At 42.0% G+C, this 18312-nt stretch overlaps 1 protein-coding gene across 3 annotated transcripts; it reads right to left on the bottom strand.

The window, feature by feature from the left end:
* Positions 1–100: 100 nt before the first annotated feature.
* On the bottom strand, positions 101–17263 carry asxl1 (ASXL transcriptional regulator 1). Of its 3 annotated transcripts, XM_060894870.1 has the most exons (13): positions 16656–17263; positions 11341–11423; positions 11162–11164; positions 10946–11063; positions 10602–10764; positions 7803–7876; positions 7603–7687; positions 6900–7019; positions 5412–5578; positions 5217–5313; positions 4989–5094; positions 4007–4910; positions 101–3811 (listed from the first exon to the last, which is right to left on the bottom strand). In XM_060894870.1, the coding sequence occupies exons 1-13, from the start codon at positions 16710–16712 to the stop codon at positions 749–751; spliced, it is 5040 nt and encodes a 1679-aa protein (XP_060750853.1). In that variant the 5' UTR covers positions 16713–17263; the 3' UTR covers positions 101–748. The 3 variants fall into 3 exon arrangements, with proteins under 3 accessions (XP_060750853.1, XP_060750854.1, XP_060750852.1); XM_060894871.1 differs by lacking the exon at positions 6900–7019 and having other exon boundaries at positions 16656–16798; XM_060894869.1 differs by lacking the exons at positions 11162–11164; positions 11341–11423; positions 16656–17263 and adding an exon at positions 11642–11647 and having other exon boundaries at positions 10946–11065.
* Between the last annotated feature and the right edge of the window lie 1049 nt (positions 17264–18312).

The raw sequence follows: 18312 nt of genomic DNA, 5'->3' as shown, positions 1-18312 counted from the left end.
TACTATTTAGTATTTATTCCTAATCCACATAATGTCACATCAGCAAATAGACGTTTATTGTGCAATTAAAAAAAAATGAAATTAAATGTACGAGCCAATCTGTTCGTTGTCAGCTTTATTAGATTAGAATACTGTGCTTAACTGCCAAGTACAGACTGGACTTCACTTTGGATAAGAAAATAAAAAAGGAAAGGAAGCACTTACAAAATAACAAAAGAATTGGCTTGTTTAATGATTTAAAAAAATATTTCTTTGCAAGACAAGATGCGCAAAACAACTTTTTACGCTCTCTTTTCAGAGAGGTAGGTGAGAGAAAAATGCAAACATGAACACCACCATTTTCACACTGAACCAATGATTGGTGTCAAGTAGATGAGGTAAATGTTTTGTGGGAAAGAAAGAAAAGGCACAATCTACAATCAACCGTGCCATGTAAATTCACTTAATACCAACAATAATAATAATAATAATAATAATAATAATAAACAACAACAATAATAATACACATCATAACACCATCATAACAGCAATAGAAAAAAATATGAGGCAAAAAATACAGACTAAATTTGATCTTGCAGGGCATCAACCAGCCCTATTGTTTTGTCCAACATCAAAAATTAGGCCAGGTATCCACACTAAGAGTTCAACCATATATTTGTTGCTCAGTTGAGTCCAAAAGTTTCTCACAGTCTTGCAAGGCCAATGCACAAGCATTGACTTAGACTCAGATGAGAGGTGCTGTAACATACTATCTGACCACCAGACAGGAAACACAAAGTTTGGAAGGGCCAATGCAATCGTCATGGCAGAAAGCACCGCACCCCTGGCACATAATCATGGCCTTGAGGCGGCAGGAGCACTTAAGAGCCACCTCCTCTGCAGCACTTTCAGCAAATGCCTGGATACTAAGGGCAGTGCTCTGGCTTCCAGCGTTCCCAACACTAACGCGTGGCCTCAGTTGGAGCACACTGTCTGCAATGCTGCGTGAGAAGCCACTACCATCCACTACAGAGACATTAGCGGTGTAGCTGAAGCCAGATGATCCTCCTCCAGTGTCTCCACTCAGTGAACCTCCACCTCCACTCTGCTGCAACTTAGGCAGCTTTCCATACAAATGGTAAGAAAATGATGAGGCAGAGGTAGCAGAAGAGGAGGACACAGGTGAGACTGAGGAGTCTGTATGACGGGTGTAAATATTTTTACCTTGCTCTTTCTTTGCCATTCGTGCAAATGACATTTCCATGTTAAGCAGTCCTTCCATAGCTCCACCACTACCTGTATAATTGTCTGTGGAGCTCTGGGGTTCTTTTTTGGGTACAACAACAGAGCTATTTCCTCCAATTGAAGCCTGTGAATTTTTGGTGAGAGCTTGCTGGCATGAAGGGCGTGAGGCGACTTCATGTTTCACACTAGCCCCATGAGAGAGCTGCTGCTGATAAGACTGAGGTTGGAGTGGCTGTGATTTGGATGGACGCCAGCTGATCTTAACAGTAGGTACAACTTCAGAAGGACAAAGGTCACCATGTGGAGGGGAGGGAGCATCAGGTGTGGTTCTGCAAATTGGCTGGGAGAGGTTAATAGTGTGTACCTGAAGACCAGCTGCTTGCTTATCTGGAGTGTCACCACGTGAAGGCTGAGGGATGTGGTGCTCTTTTATTACAGCGGACTCCAAATTTTGAGCACTTTGAGAGTTCATGTCCACTGAATGCCTAGAAGAAGAGAAAGTGGAAGGGAGGGAAGTGATGACGGGTACTGCACCAGCAGGCACAACACTCCCTGACTGTTGAGGAACAAACTGCTGGACAACTGTACCACGAGAGCTGGGTTCATCAAGCATGCATGCCATTCGAGACTGTGAAGTGGCAGGTGGTGAGGGACCATAATTTCTTCCAGGCACAGGTGACTGATGAGTAGAAGGGGCCCTGTGCTGCAAGTCCAGACCAGCAGGTTCTGTACTCCCTCCAGTTTCGGTAGGGGCTCTGAAGCGGGGAGTCATGTTTCTGGGAGATCCTCCAGGCTGGCAATTTGATGGCAAGCCTGCTTGTGCCCCTGGGAGTCTGTTTATCTCCAGCTTACTTGCAGAGTGTGACTGGGGTAAGACTTTCTCCAAAGGTAGGCTACCTTGAAGAAGCTGGGTTACCAGAGGGTTGTTTGCCTCTACAGAGGACACAGGTCGTGCATTACCTTGAATTCTCTTAACAGCAGAAAGAGTGGCACAATTTTTAAATCCAGAATCATCTGTAGGCAATCTGCAGAAAGGTTTTCCCTCATCTTCTGTTGGGATGAAGGACTTTCCTCCACTGCCATCATTTGGACCGTGAGACTTGCTTTGATCCTTCTCCACGTGCATGAGATACGACTGCACATGGACCTGGGTCAAGGAAGTGGCATTTTGATCCTGAACATGGTTTATGCCGTGGGTGTGGACTGAACGGTGCTTTTGTGTATGAATCACTGCCTGGTTTGGCATGCCATTGGGGAAACGAGCCTGAATGACAGTTTGACTGTGGGCAGGGTTAGAGACATGTGCCTGGATGACAGGCTGCTGATGCTGAGGAGAGCTCAAAGTGCATGAAGTAAGACGATTTGGTGTCTGAATGACAGGCTGAGTCTGAGACTTTGTATTCTGACCCTGCGCTCCATTATGGTCCATTGTTCTATGCCAGTCCACTGTATCATCCTCGGGAGTTTCATTCTCAAAGTCTGATGCAGTCTCTGTGGAATCACTGTGCACACCATCTTCCTCTCTCATATCATTTGGTAGACAGGAGAGGGAACTTGCGTATTTACCCTCCGTTTCAGTCTCTACGCTCTTGTGCTCCTGCAGTAATCTCTCTCTCACCACATGATCCTCTACACCACCTACAAAACCATTGCGGGCTGTAACAAAAGTCTCTTTGGGGATTTTCACATCTGACCCGTGCTGAATGACCCCAGTAGTGCCAGAGCGATGTTCACCTAAATATTGCTCACCTTCCCAAGACTGAGATGATGCTGCCAAAGTTCTGATCACATCCACTCCTTGGGCACCAAACCTAGGAAGTGAGTCAGGTATTGATGTGGGAACAAGATTTACTGCTTCAGTTGACACCGGTGTAATTGTGTAACTGGGAGTCACTGTTCTGCTCTCATTTGAATCTGCTTCTTCAACCCTACTCTCTTGCTGACTGCCTACAGACTCAGGCTCACTGGGTGTAGGCACAGGAGTGTCCGATGTCTGCTCAGAGGCTTTATCACAAGAGCTGACCATCACCTCCTCCCCTCCACAGATATCCGCCTGGTCCTGGGAGGCTGGACTGTCCGTCTCAGTTGGTGATGGCGTGAGGGTTTTAGGGGACTCAGAAGGCAGCACTGAAGGATTAGAAGATACAGATGATGGAGATGGCATAATTTGTGGGGTAGAGACTTGTTTTTCTACATTTGATAGCTGTAGTTGTGCTCCAGACGAATGAGAGCTTGCAGACGATTCCTGGTCCTCCACGTCAACTCTTCCTCCTCCTCCTCCTCCTCCTCCTCCAGGTTCAACGGGACCCGGGTGCTCTCTCGAACGCCTCCCGCTGGAGCAATCCGGTATCCCAACACCACCCCCCGGGCCGCCCCCCCCAGGCCCTGCCCCGTCCCCAGTGGCTGCAACAGCAGCAGCGGCTTCCCGCTGTGCACGGGCTTGCTGGGCACGGGCTTTGATGTCCGCCAAGGTGCGCGCCCCCGTCCCACTGCGCCGCGACCCCTCGCTGGGGGGCACGATACGGGGACAGATTTGGTACGTTGGCGGCCCTTTGACCCACGGAGGTTTGATCCGGGAGAGCTGAATCTAGGAAAAAAGGGTACAGAAGAAAAAGGGGAAAAGGTGGGGAATAGGCACTTAGTTAATTAATGGAAAGTATTATTTAAATTGAGGCTAACTACATAAAGCAAAAGCATAATTATAACATTCATTTGAAAATATCCAATAGAACAGCCTTAAAATCCTGACAAACACTAAATGTAAAAAACTTGGCCGCCATACCCGGATTGGCGGGACCTTGGGTTCCTCTGTTGTAGGCTGTGGCTTTTCTGAGTGCACACAGTCAACTGTGTTACGAAAGGACTGATGCTCATCCAGTCGCGCCCTCTTCTCGGGAAAGCTGGTAAAGGCCTGGGACTCATCGGGTCTCCTCTTCTGTTCCTTGAGCTGGATGGCAGGGCTGGCTGTAGAGGGACTTGCCGCTGGGCTGCTCTCTCTGCTGCTTGCTCCAGTGCCTGCTGTGCCAGTAGTGATTGAGGCACCATCATCGAGTGGGTCAGTGGCAACAGCAACAGTTGAGGATGAAGAGGAGGATGAGTCAGAGCTAGCAGCAAAGGCTCCTTGCTGGTCAGAGGTAGAGGAAGGCGATGAAGATGGAGAGGATGAAGAGGATGTTGAAGAAGATGATGAGGAAGGAGAAGAAGTGGAGGCAACAGTGGGCTCAATAACTTCAGGCAGCAGGCTGGTAGAACCTTCTGGTTCATCGCACGTTGAGCTTGTAGAGGCAGGAGCAGGAGTAGAGACAGGGGCTGGGGATGGTGCTGCCTCTGTACAGAGTGTCTCCACTGGTGTTTCTGATTCTGATTCGGCTTGAAGGACCACCTCTGCTTGCTCTGTGCTGGTTTCTGGGACAGGTGAAGTAGCTGGAGCCACAACTTCTAAAGGCGCTTGGGTTTCCGCCTGTTCTTGAGCCACTGCTGCAGGAGTAGTTTTGCAGAGTGGGCGGCGGGCCCTGCGTCTAAGGTCAGCACGTGATCGTCTCCTGATACGACCCTCTCTTCGTCGTCTTCCAACACCTCTCCTCTTGGGTGTGGCTGTAGCAGTATCAGCCCCGAGAACTGTCCCAGAAACCTCTCCAGCATCACTCATTGTGAGTTTTAATGCCTCCTCACGAGTTAAGCCGGATCTATAAAGAAAGTTGTGGAATAATCAGCGCTTAAATAAATACAACAGGGTTATTTTAAATATGACAAAAGAACCTTACTTTTGGCCATGATACTCCTCGAAGAATTTCTCCTTCCATGCCTCTACTTTCTTTTCCTTTTCCATCTCTTGTCTAAAGCGAACCTGCATCTCATGTGTGAACTCACCTTAGGGAGAAAAGGACTTTCCATGTTAATCTACTCTCTAAAATAAGTGGACATATCATGGCCATACCAGTTACTGAATGACTAAAAATAGAACTGTGTCCCTGTATCAAAGTGACCCTCACCTTCAGCAAGCCTCTCTTTCCAGCTTTGAGAGGCATGAGTAAAAAATTCATTATTCAGTGCTGAACTGCTGAGTCGGGCAAGTCCATCAGGGCCAACCTAAACAATAACATACAACAAAATTCAAAGACTGAAATGAACTGTTGACAGACATCGTAACAGTAAAGGAGAAACGGACAGCAGCCGTAACCACACACCTGCCTATCTACTTCAGGGAGAAGCTGAAGAAGCTGTTGCTGAGAGTGAGGAGGAAATGCTGCAAAAGTGCGTGTATTAATTAATGCACGGATGTTGGTGTTGACAAGGATCGAGCCTGGGGTCTCGAAGTCCACCTCCACACCACCTCTATTCCTCTTCATGGGTCCTGAAAATTCAAATGTGAAATCAACACGGCTGCTGAACATATAAAGGCAAATGCTATGTGACAATATAAAACCCTATATTACATAACCCACATTAGCTCCAAATATATTGACAGATGTCAGAAGTGATCACAGTGACAATCTCTGATTTCAGGTTGCAAACAGTATTTTATAGCACAAAGGGCTGCATAAAATATCCGTGCTTTATAACGGAGACCATGATTTGTCTCTTCCTGAAATTTGATTCAAGAACTAGGATTTGCACTCCTGCAACCAATGAATAAAACATTCACTTTTCCTCCTTATTCACTGTGACCAATGCCCACTGACACGACTACACACACACACACACACACACCATGATGACTTGAACCCAAGCTAAGCTGTGAGTAAATTTTAAAATAGTCCAAATGCCACTGTTGAGAATAAACAAATTGTCCTAAACAGAATACATCAGCTTATGCGCTAAATGCAAAATTCTCAATCAATAAACTTGAAACGAATGACTGGCTTCTTGCTTAGAATTTAGCAATACAAATGTAACTAAGCCAGACATTCAAAGTGAAGTCAAGCTGTCACAAGCATCCATTAGGAGGTTTAGTATTCTGCTTAAGTAAGGTAAGAATTTAACAAATACGATTTCACCACAGCATGCTCGAATTCTTAATTTTGATTAGAAGGAATGTGTTAATTTCCTAGAAATCGGCTGGGCTACGTTATAGTGTCTGCTAAAAGTCTGCAAAAATACAACTAAATGGCTGATGCATCATAATTTAAAACAAGAAATCAGGGTTGTCTTTTTTTTTTTAAAAACATTGGCCAAAAACATTGGATGTTAAACTTTGGGGTAAATAACTTCCTTACACATATTCCAGTAATTTAAAGAAAGCCATAATTGTTCAGTGAAACATGTCGCTCAAAGTCACACCAGCATGGCAGGAAAAAGCAAATACATGCCCTTCATTCAATCCCCAGCCAACATAAATTTAAATGAACAGACAAGCAAAAACATCAAGCAGTACAGTTGCCATTCACTGATGCATTTCCCCAAACAAAAGAAATAAAATGCTCACTGGAAAACATTCAACTCAAGTTTAAAATATGGCCATTAGATATTGACAAATTAAAAACAAACCCTTGTTCAGTGCAGCAAACCCTAACCTATTGGTCTTCCACATTATTTTAAGAACCTATCATTTCATCCTATGACAGGTCTGGAAGGTGGTGCTGAACAGTGTAAATAGATGGGATGGTTAAGTGGTGCATTAAGTGGGTTTGGGGTAAATAGCAATGATGGGTCCCACAGGGTCTCATCCTCTGTACCTGAACGTAGGCCACGCATGCTCTTGAAGTGCTGGGGGCGTTTCCAGCCCAGCTCGGAGCGGGCTCGAAGTGTTGGGCCTGGACCCCCCCTAGACCCTTCCCTGCGCCTCCCCGCAGCTCCTGAGGGGACAGGTGGGGGAGGAGGGAGGCTGGTGAGACTTGGAGAACGAGAGTGTGGGAAGGGCAGCACAGGCAGAAAAGCCAGTGACATTGGAGAGGCTGGAACAGCAGGCAAAAAGTGCTGGCTAGTGTACACACACAAAGCCACAAGGACAGATGTCCCAGACATGGAGATACTAAGCAAGAAGGGTAAGTGGATATCTCAAATGAAGATGCAAACGCAAAGCAGAGGGGTCAGATATCCATAGGTCATAAAGCAGGGCTTACAACCAGAAACACTGGTTTCACACACTGCGAGCAAAGGGAGGTACTAAGAACAAGCTACACAAAGTCAGTGCCTGCTGGGAAGATGCTGTTTTAGTGTTAACAGACACACAGAGGAGGCTGTTGACAGGATGGAATTGTGGGGGTACTGGCCTTGAGAAGACAGCAGAATAAATGATTAAAGTCTGTCAGTGCATAAAGTTATAAAAACTGTCAGATCACAGTCAGAGTAAATGGGCTTACAAACCACTGCAGAGAGAGTAGAGTTTGGCAGGAAAGGATGAAGAGAAGGAAAGGATGAGAGGGTAAAGAAAGTAACCTGAGGAGACGTGTTCACCGTTGACTTTCAGTGGAGTAAGAACCACACGAGGCATCATAACAGATTTCTTCCTCTGTCTCCCTGACTGTAGAGAGGCAAGGACAACAATCAGTAAAATTTGAACCATGCGTTTACACGGAAAAGAAATAAATAAATAAAATAAAACAGTGAATATATAGGGGTCAGTTTTCAACATTTACCTGTGAGGATCGACTCAGTCGTGTCTGTGGCTCTGTGGAGCAGGAGGCGCTGGAGGAAGTCTCATCCACTGATGCTGAAACAGGAAGCAAAACCGGGAAAAAATTGGTAAATGATCGCTTACTATAATGTCAATGCAGTGAGAGGATGAACTTCTGTAACATATCTGTAACAATGCATTATACTTTGTTTAATAACATTCAAAAGTTGAGACAAAAGTTTAAGAGTGTAAAACACATCCAAGAACGTGTGCAGAATGTGGAAGTAAATCCAGAAATGTTAAAGACCTTTTACATTTTCTCAGTAAAATGACAAGGTGCTCTTTATGTCTTATAAACTCCAAAAAGAAAAACAATCCGATGCTACCGAAGGAAGAATGGTCAAATATTGATAATCGGAACTAACCCATCTCATGGGCATGCCACAACATTAATTGTAACTATAAATAGATAAAATGTAAAATGTCATTCTTTAATAAAGCAAAATTTGATAGTGTCAGCAGATTGTTGTGGAACAAAAAGAATTGAATACTTCAGAATGTGCAATTATTAAAAAATAATTACTGGTTGTAGAGCATGACATCACAGTTGTTGATTCTTTCAAAATAACTTTTAATTCAATACTTTTCAAAACATTTCCCCTAACATTACAAAAATCTGTTAAGTGACAGTTCTTAAAAGGTGGGGTCTCTGCGTTGGACTGCCAAACAAAACAAAAACAAAACTAACGTGTAGCCAATGAGCAGAAAGGGGCGCGTCTTGTCGATATGGGCGAAGAGTGTTCAGTGCGCATGTGTGACATCAGCAGAAAGTGGTTTTAACATTGACATGGAGGATAAAAACAAAAATTAAGCGAAGAAAGGCTTACGATAAAGGCAAGAAGTAGGACCCGTGTTAATATAGGATCAGCTTTCCAGCGCTGGAGAGAACTGAAGGAGCGGGAAGGCCTGTGATGGGACACCGAGGGACTTATGTAAAGTTGGCCGCATATTAAATAAAGTAGGCCGTTTGTATTAAAAAAAAGACATTTCCCCCAAATAAGTGTTGTGGTATAACTATCAGGACATCAGTGATGTGTGAGCTGAATTTGGTGACAGTACAGTGTATTACAGTGAAGTTATTGACTTTTTTTTGGGGTTTTGCACTTTGCAGACGGTCCCTTGGAATCTCTCTCTCAGTCGACCGCACAGAGACTTGTGTATTTTGTCCACCATGGAAGAAAGCTGATTTTGAGGAAAATTGGGTTGTATCTGCGTCTCTACATTACTACGATAGAAAAGAGGTGTTATTTGTGTAGTAACAGCATTTAGCTCAGGAGTTATTGACTCTGGGAAACTCGAATCTGTGAATATGTGGCCAACTTTACTTAAGACGCCGAGGTCGCTTTTTTCCTTCTCGAAAGGTGAGTAACGTTGGTTTTGCTTTGTTTCACAGAACTAATATATGCCGTCCGTTGCATGATTATGCTTGTGTGTCATTTTTGCTTGTTTGTTTATCTGCAATCGTACTGTTCTTCCCTTCAGCTATGATAGACATTTCTTTCCATTAGTTGCCTGGGTTACGCATGTATGTGTGGGCGGAGCTATCAATACAGGGGTGGGACCCATTTGGGTTAGGGGCATGTTTGTTTTGGTGATTTCAAATGTCAACATTGGCTTTCAAACAACGGAGACCCCACCTTTAAGAAAGCTGGAAGGTGATGTTGAAAAAAGCAAGGTAATGAGGAAAAATAGGTGCATAACTTAGTATAGACACTCATGCTATGCGTATCTCAGGACATGTTAATCCGTCTTGGTCCAACCTAATCGTGTACATGTGAAACTTTCCGCCAGAATATTTGGTAGGATGTCTGCACTACAAACACGTGCACTTTGAATGTACGATTGTGGTGATTAGTGCCAATACGAATATCAAGATCAAAGACCAAAATGACAAGCATAGCTGAATACAAAGCTATGATAGTTAAGATTCAGAAACGGAAGTCTTTATAAAAAAATAAATAAATAAATAAGACACCCCACCCCTTCACAAGTGCACTTGAAATCTGCCTTCTGACTCCATATGTAAAACACTTTCATAATTTAGCTCTAATTGTCCCTATTAGATTTGTCTCCCTCCATCACACACACACAATCATATGCATGCTTTAAACCACTCTCAACTAGGTCACTGCGGGATGTCATGTGCTGCTGCAGTATCCATGGCAACACACACATTCTCAGTGGAAAAAAAAAAGAAAAACAGGAAAGAAATCAATGTTTCCCTCTCATCCTGTGTTCTTGAAGCTTAAGGTAGCTGCGGTCCTTAATTTGGTTTTCATTTTATGTAAAGCCTTAAATCTCTGAACACATGCCCAGAACAAAACATGTATTGTAGTGTTAAGATGCACATAGCAGACAAAAAACATTTAACAAAATGCATTATATTAATACTCGTTTAAGAATGCACAATATATATCTTTTTAAATCTCTATGTGTAAAACACTTGAGACAATTTGAATTTCAGATCATTTTTATATCAATTTTCCACTACAAAGCATCATCTGCTTACTAGGGATGATGATGCGAGCCTAAAAATGTTGACACATGATTAATACCTGCCCAGATTCCAGGTTGTATGATAAGCCATACAGGTTGTATGATACTTTCGTATACTGAATACGTTATGCTGACTGGCATCTAACAGATCTTGCACACAAGCACATTCCTGGTGGTTCTACAGTGACTCCGGGACATCCTGATATAAGAAGCAAAAGATAAACCTTTAGTGACGGTGCAAACAAACCAGTTGAGTTTCACACACCATCATTCTCACCACTAGCAGCTGTAGTTTCTGTGGAGTCACCGCTCTCCTGCTCAGCCCCTTCTGCTGCTCCAAACGAAGCTGTGGATGAAGCTGCTGGTGTTGCGTTTGGGTCTGAAGCCTCCGAACCCGATGGGTTCTTCGTCCACTGGAGGGCATTTTTCTGGAAATAAAGAGACTTGTATATCAGCACCATCAAAATCTAAAAAAAAAAAAAGTACACAGCATTTGTAAATGCATGGCTAGAACAGCATACACACTTTCTGGAAATTAGCACTGTGGGCTTCAACACATTTGGCCAAATCAGTGAATCGTTCTCAGGGGCAAACATGCATCATTGCTACCTTTAGTGTGAAAAGGCTCATTCTTCCTGGCAGCTTGAAGAAGATGCTGTTCTTCACTCGATCACCTCTCACTTGGGAGTGGAGCATGGTAACCAGGCAGGCCAGTGGGGCTGTGCCACTAATTGTATGACAGACACAATTAGATCAAGTGAATACAGAAACTTCATAGCTTCAAAACATTATAGCATAAAACAACATAAAATCAGATTAACTCACCTTCTATTTTGTGGTAGTGGGTGCCATCAAATATTAAAGATTGGAGAAGAGGGAAAACAAAGATATTCAGTATACAACTCATAAAAACAGCTAATGTATAGCATAAGAGATTTATCTAATATATCCGTCTCATTCTCGCATGCACACACATACATATACATACAGCATTAAGGACAAACCTCATTTCTTTGAGTCCCTTTGTCTGGATGACGTGAAGGATCTGTTTAGGGGTCATTGGAGCATCTGAGAAGTTCTCAAGAACCTATGGAAGTGGAGGAGAACATCTTACTTGTGAGACACATGCAGGTCTTGTGGCTGAGCACAGTTACGTGACTACATTTGTCCACTCTAAATCTAGACCAGGTTTTGTCCAGCAGTTGCAACTGGCAGCATCTTATTCCTACAATAATGGTCTTTCTTTCAGGTCTGTGCTCCAGCCATTATACCGGAAACCTAAAATCAAACAATACTAGTTTATTCTCTCATTTCTTTTGCTGGTTACTCTATATTCCATGTTCCCCAGGGTTTTAGGAACAAATCAGCACACGACAGCAAATTTGCCATTATAAGCTAAAATCTCCTCAGGTAAACTTTACTATGACCATGGTAACAGTATGTTTAACAGGCAAAGGCTAGTGCGAACGTTTCTCTCTGGCTACAGCAAGCTGTTAAGGATGTTGACGTCTTCCTTGTACGAAAGGGAAAGCCACAAAATCGTCTCTGGTGCTGTAACAAATCTGAAACCAAGACAGTGAGACAGGAAAAGGAATTGAAAGTAACGCTGTGCCGTGCAGAAGAACAAACACACCCAAAGAAACAGGTCACTCCAGCAAAGGATATTTAACAGTAGTTAGAAGGGGGAAAACCTAATACTTAACCAAAATGTGGCCAACCTACTGTACAAATGTATTCATTTAATACTGTATGTATGTATGTACTTATAAGCATACATGTAGCAACCTCTGCTTAGTATCCTCTGTTCAATTAGGTACGTTAACTTCATAACGTGTTAAAACAAAAAACCAAAAAAAAGGGGGGGCATCAATTTTCCCAGTTCGTCTGTCAAAACCGGCAAGGTCAAAAATGATGTAATCCATTTGTGAGAATTAATTTTTTTGTAAAGCAGCATTATTTTTTACATAAAGTTGTTCATCTGACTTACATACCCGTACCAATTCCATATCTCTGAAGCAATATTTAAACCTTTATTCGCTACAAGCCCAATCCTCAACAATGTGCTGCCTGTATAACTTGGCTAACTAAGTGTGTAGTGTTTGGGAACAGCAGCATTTATCAGGATAAGAAGGTTGTGTTTTTCCTTTGTTTTAGTTAGAACTTTTAAATTGCATTTATGGAGGTTTTTCATTCATTCATCTTCTACCGCTTATCTGAACTACCTCGGGTCACGGGGAGCCTGTGCCTATCTCAGGCGTCATCGGGCATCAAGGCAAGATACACCCTGGACGGAGTGCCAACCCATCACAGGACACACACACTCTCATTCACTCACGCAATCACACACTAGGGACAATTTTCCAGAGATGCCAATCAACCTACCATGCATGTCTTTGGACCGGGGGAGGAAACCGGAGTACCCGGAGGAAACCGGAGGAGAACATGCAAACTCCACACACACAAGGTGGAGGCGGGAATCGAACCCCGACCCTGGAGGTGTGAGGCAAACGTGCTAACCACTAAGCCACCGTGCCCTATGGAGGTTTTCATTTAAAAATATATACGTGTGTGCATACAGTCTCAATTAGAACGTTTCGAAAAATCGTGTCAAAACATTCATCCAAAATAACCAAATTATTGCGAAAGTCAGCGAGCACTATAAGGACCGTGACCTAGAGGTTTTTCAGAGCATCTAAACAGAGCACAGTGTCGCTCACATTGACAGCTTGTGCAAAAGATATTGGAATTTTGTTAAATGTGCGCCGTTCAACAAAGGCTTCATATTGGGTATTTCTAAGGGGTATTTTTCAATAATAAACAGTGCTCTGTGGGACATTTAAGCAAAAAGCAAAACATCCAAATCCCAGTCAAACTAAACCATCTGGAGAGAACATCCAAGCATTTATGAAGTGTCGCTTGTCCCCACAAATATGCAGTCCCTTCTATTATAGCAACAGCTTAAAAAAAAAGCCCCACCCAGTTTTTGCCATGCAACAACACATCCACACACCACACAAGCACTAATGAGGCCAAACTGTGCTTTGATAAAGCAGTAAAAGGAAACCGTTAAAAAACGTTAGATGCTCATATGGCACATTTATGAACACACTGAGAAAGCCTAGGGAGTGACACATTATTACATATAGATACCCTTCATATTTAGATCTCTGAATGTAGACAATCTACATTCTAGTCTCTGAAAATATCCTCCTGCATAAACAGTGGATTTCAAACATGTCTAGTTTTTTAAACCTTTGGTAAATAACTGGGGGCACGGTGGCTTAGTGATTAGCACGTTCGCCTCACACCTCCAGGGTTGGGGGTTCGATTCCTGCCTCCACATTGTGTATGTGGAGTTTGCATGTTCTCCCCGTGCCTCGGGGGTTTCCTCCGGGTACTCCGGTTTCCTCCCCCGGTCCAAAGACATGCATGGTAGCTTGATTGGCATCTCTGGAAAATTGTCCCTAGTGTGTGATTGCGTGAGTGAATGAGAGTGTGTGTGTGCCCTGCGATGGGTTGGCACGCCGTCCAGGGTGTATCCTGCCTTGATGCCCAATGACGCCTGAGATAGGCACAGGCTGCCCGTGACCCGAGGTAGTTCGGATAAGCGGTAGAAAATGAATGAATGAATAAATAACTGATCAAACTGAGGGGAAAAAAAAGCATGGTAGTCACTACAAACAGTAGACAATACAAGCATAATAATAAATAAGCACTGTGAAGGCTCCAATACCAAAAAAAATAAAAAAATCTTTGCAAAATGTATCCAAAATTTTTCACAATTGAGTTTATACATTTTCAGTGAGAACAACAAAATTAATACTAAATACTAAAAATACTGAAATTCTTCTCATGGCCGGAAATTGGGACGCTGTCACATGGTTGCAATTACATGCGTAACACCAGATGTGTTCACACAAGTGTGGGAGACGACTACATGTGTGTTTACAAAGAAATGGGAATAGTGTAGAGGATGTTTTGTAAATAAAGTCACAGGACACCCTGTACATGTATATTCACACACACAAAATTTATGTGAATGGACATTTCTTACCAACGTATACTGAATGAATGAATAAAAACAGAATATTTGGGAATACGGTTAAAAACCTATAGAAAGTCCTGCAGATATGACTTGGGGCCATGAAAGAATTTCACCAACTGTAATTTATAATGTAGTTCTATGTATACAAACTTAATTTATGTAACATTAAACGATTAAATCTGACAATTTTGATTAAAATCTCATGTCTTCAATCAATTTGAAGCCTCTTAATGCCATAATTTTTGTCCCAAATGTAAAAAAAAAAGCAAAAAAAAAAAAACTCATGTTGGATTAACCACGATGCTTTGGGAACAAAATGCTTTATACAGATAAAATAAAAAGCAATATGAACCTGAATACAATGATTAACTGTTGATACCATTTGCAAACACAGTCAAAATAAATAATTATAAGCCTAATATTTTTATTTTTCTATTATATTAATCTTTGTATAATAAACTTTGTGTGTTATGTTTCTTATGTTCTGTAAAGCTGCTTGAGACAACGTCCATTGTTAAAAGCGCTAAACAAATAAATTCCAATTGAATTGAAGTCATGCAACTAGCACTGCACTACTCTCATCAGATGTAGAAACCATCAGACAGACAGACTACTAAGCAAACATTAGTCAGGCTATCTAGAAAGCAATGTGTCAAACAATTAGGAAACACGTGACTTCAGATAACACTACAAAGCACGCCTTTTTAAAAAAAAAAAAAAAAAAAACCACACAAGTGCCCCTGTATGACAAAATATGGGGAAACGGTCTGGTGACAGCACGCCCCACCCTAAACAGTAACCTTAGACTTGCAGAAGCAAATGTCACTAGATAACCGGTTGCATTGGCATCGTGTGGCTTTACATTTCATGCCAGAGTCTGAACTGTTGTGTCAATACCCAGTCCAGACATTCTCAAATCATGATCTAATATCATGGATAAGATCAGACATACATGCATTATATATGTATGATCTATAGATATCAGATAGAACATTTAAGAAGTTTAAAGTAAAACTAGTAAATATCATTTACAGGTTAAAAAAAAAAAAGCACTTCTGAAGCTTTTGAATGATCAGCACAGGCCATCAGAAGTAGTAACGCATGTTTATCCATGTCTACCAAAGCAGAGATTTTATATTAAGCAGTGTGACAACAGTAAATATGGCTCTGCTCTTCAGTGGTTTAGCTAAAGCATTTCTCTTGGCTGCTATTCAATACTTTGTGGAGAACATCTGAAACAGGAAGCACTTCTCCTTCTGGGTCTGATGTCTTTTATCTACAATACAAGTCGCTGCATGTACTTCAATTCTGGTTTGGATCTAGTTTTCAATAAAAACATTCTGAGGTTTTAGATGAAGTTTTTTTAAAAAAAAAAGGTTTAGCCTATTTTCAATACGGGTCAAAATGTTTGTATTTTCTTATCGAAATACATGTTTTTATTTTTCCACATCCATTACAAATTTGCTCGATATAAAAGCCTGTTAAAATAAATACCTAAATAAAGCTCTATAGAACTACAGACTAATATTTAGGAAAGTGAGGGGATAATATTAAGATTCATATTTACATATTAAAAAAAAATAAGGTGTTACAGGAGATTAAGAGAAAATTAAATCCAGCTCAAATTCGTCAGTGATTTTTTTTTTGTCAAGGTGGTTCGTGTAAATCTACCTGCTTGTAGTAGGATTTTTACACACTTTAGACAAACGTGTATTTTGTATTGAATCGCTTATTTCCTTTAGCAATCTGAAGCTAACCAGTTAGGAGGCAGGAAGCCCTGGTTGCGTCAAACTGTATAGAATTTAAAAAAAAGCCCTGCAGTTTAAAACTAAAACAAAAACAAAAAAGGTCGAGCTGAAACCGGACAGGACGTGGTTTATGACAGAAAGGGAAGGATGGTGTCGAGTTTAGCTATTACGTGCTTTCTGTAATCTTAAGCTAGCAAGCTAACGCTAGCTAATATGAGACACGCAAACAAAGGGTCAAACGGGTAGCAATGCTAATAAAGATAGCTAAGCTACAAGTCGAGCGTTCATTCGTGTACGAGCACAACAGTTATACGTGTCAACGGGGTGTATTTTAAAACGTGTTTTATTTAGACTCGAACCCCACGGCGTTGTCCTGACTGGTAGGGAAACGTGGGATGAGCTACACAAGGCGTCCGTCTGCAGCGGCTTCATAGTAACAGGAGCTTTGTCTGGGTGCGCGTGACGCACAGAAACATAAAAACTGCCATTATGAAGACGATACAAATACAAAACGTTCGTGATTTACCATGCGAGCAGCCTCGGCCCATGTGCGCTCCTTCTTCCTCTTCTGTTTGTCCTTCATTTCCTCGGTTTTCTCCGTGTTTCTGCGGCTGGCTATTGCCGAATAATCGGCGAGCGCTGGACAGGAAAACGTGTGCGCGTGAAACAGCTAGATCGCTCGTGAGCGGAGCAAAGTGACCCGGCCGAGCTCGCTGTGATCTCCAAAACACTCCACACCTACTCCTCTTTTTTCCCCTGGTTTTAGCGCCCTTACACTGCAACACACGCGCCTCGGTTAAAATATAATACAGCAATGATGTCTCGCTGCTAGATCGAGAGCTAGCTAACTGCAGATGCAGGTAGGTAAACAGCGCGAGCCTTTTGTAAGCTAGTAGCTAGTAAACACGTCTAGGGCGCAGCGCGTGCGAGCTACCTCCTTCTGGCATACTGCAGGGAAAACCCCTCACTTTGGTATGCAAGGAGAAGAGAGCACAACAAGGAGGTCAAAGGTCAAGCACACTGCAGGAATGCAACACAAAACAACTCATTGCCCCATCCCCCTCTTTTAAACTCGCTTTTTTCCTCCCACAGCCAACCATAGACCGTGAATGCAGCCAACCCTTCACTACACAAGCGGCTCTCTTTTTCTGACGTATCAGACTGCGCTGGGGTGGGACACGCCCATAATTACACACACACACACACACACACACACACGCGCGTTCAATCAGCGTGCTGGAGCACAGCCGCATTGATCATGAATCAGCATCAAGATTCATAAATAACATCTATATTCATTCCTGTCTATTGGACGTCGTTACAGCAGTATATATATATATATACATATAACATACAGAGTGCATTGCACAAACTTTACATTGGCGTTTTCAAAGTAAAAGCTCCATATCCTGTTCCATAGCCTGTTCTCTCTAAGGCCCTCTAGGGCAGAAAAATAAATTGCCCTAAATAAATAAATAAATAGCCCTAAGTACAATTTTTTTAATGAATAATCCACTTATTTAAATATCGCATTTATTATTTAAATGTGTACAGGAAACATTATGTATATGTTTACATGTTTTTGAGTAACTGAGATTTGGATTAAGCCCATTAAATTCCAGTCAAAAAATAAAAATAGCTATAAGGGATTTTTGAAGTATATATATGTGTGTAATATATGTAAATATATGTGTATATATATATATATATATATATATATATATATATATATATATATATATATATATATATATATGCGTGTGTGTATGTGTGTGTGTGTTAATTTGATTGTCTAACAACTTTTTAACATTTATAATTGTCCTTCATTTTAAACTACTATTCAATTAAAACCTATTTCATTATATGCCATAAAATCTCTCATGCTCATGTAACACGTTATGATATGCAAATGATCACGACGAATTAATGAATATGCAAATTATCCACGGAATCGTCTGGCTGCATCCTGCTCGTTCATTTGCCACTAGTCCCTGAAAAGGGTTGGAAACGCTGATGATTTGTTGTTCATTAACGAGTCGACTCTTTGAGCCGGCTCTTTTAGGTGAAGGCTGAGCTGCGGTTCAGTAGAGTCCATCGATATTGAGCACTGAGCTGTGATTAGTAACGAGCACAGAGCAGGATCATCTCAATAAGCTCAAGCCCATAAGAAAGGAAAACCACCT

This window comes from Tachysurus vachellii, chromosome 19 (assembly GCF_030014155.1).
Source record: "Tachysurus vachellii isolate PV-2020 chromosome 19, HZAU_Pvac_v1, whole genome shotgun sequence".
In the NCBI taxonomy this organism is placed as follows: Eukaryota; Metazoa; Chordata; class Actinopteri; order Siluriformes; family Bagridae; genus Tachysurus; species Tachysurus vachellii.
This window is presented reverse-complemented; position numbering and strand designations above follow the sequence as displayed.

Excerpts from the sequence above, each read along its gene's own strand:
- asxl1 (XM_060894870.1), bottom strand. The coding sequence starts at position 16,712 with ATGAAGGACAAACAGAAGAGGAAGAAGGAGCGCACATGGGCCGAGGCT. Across the intron at positions 11,424-16,655 it reads GGGCCGAGGCTGCTCGCATG|GTTCTTGAGAACTTCTCAGA; the intron begins GTAAATCACGAA and ends CCACTTCCATAG. Across the intron at positions 5,579-6,899 it reads CATGCGTGGCCTACGTTCAG|GACCCATGAAGAGGAATAGA; the intron begins GTACAGAGGATG and ends TTGAATTTTCAG.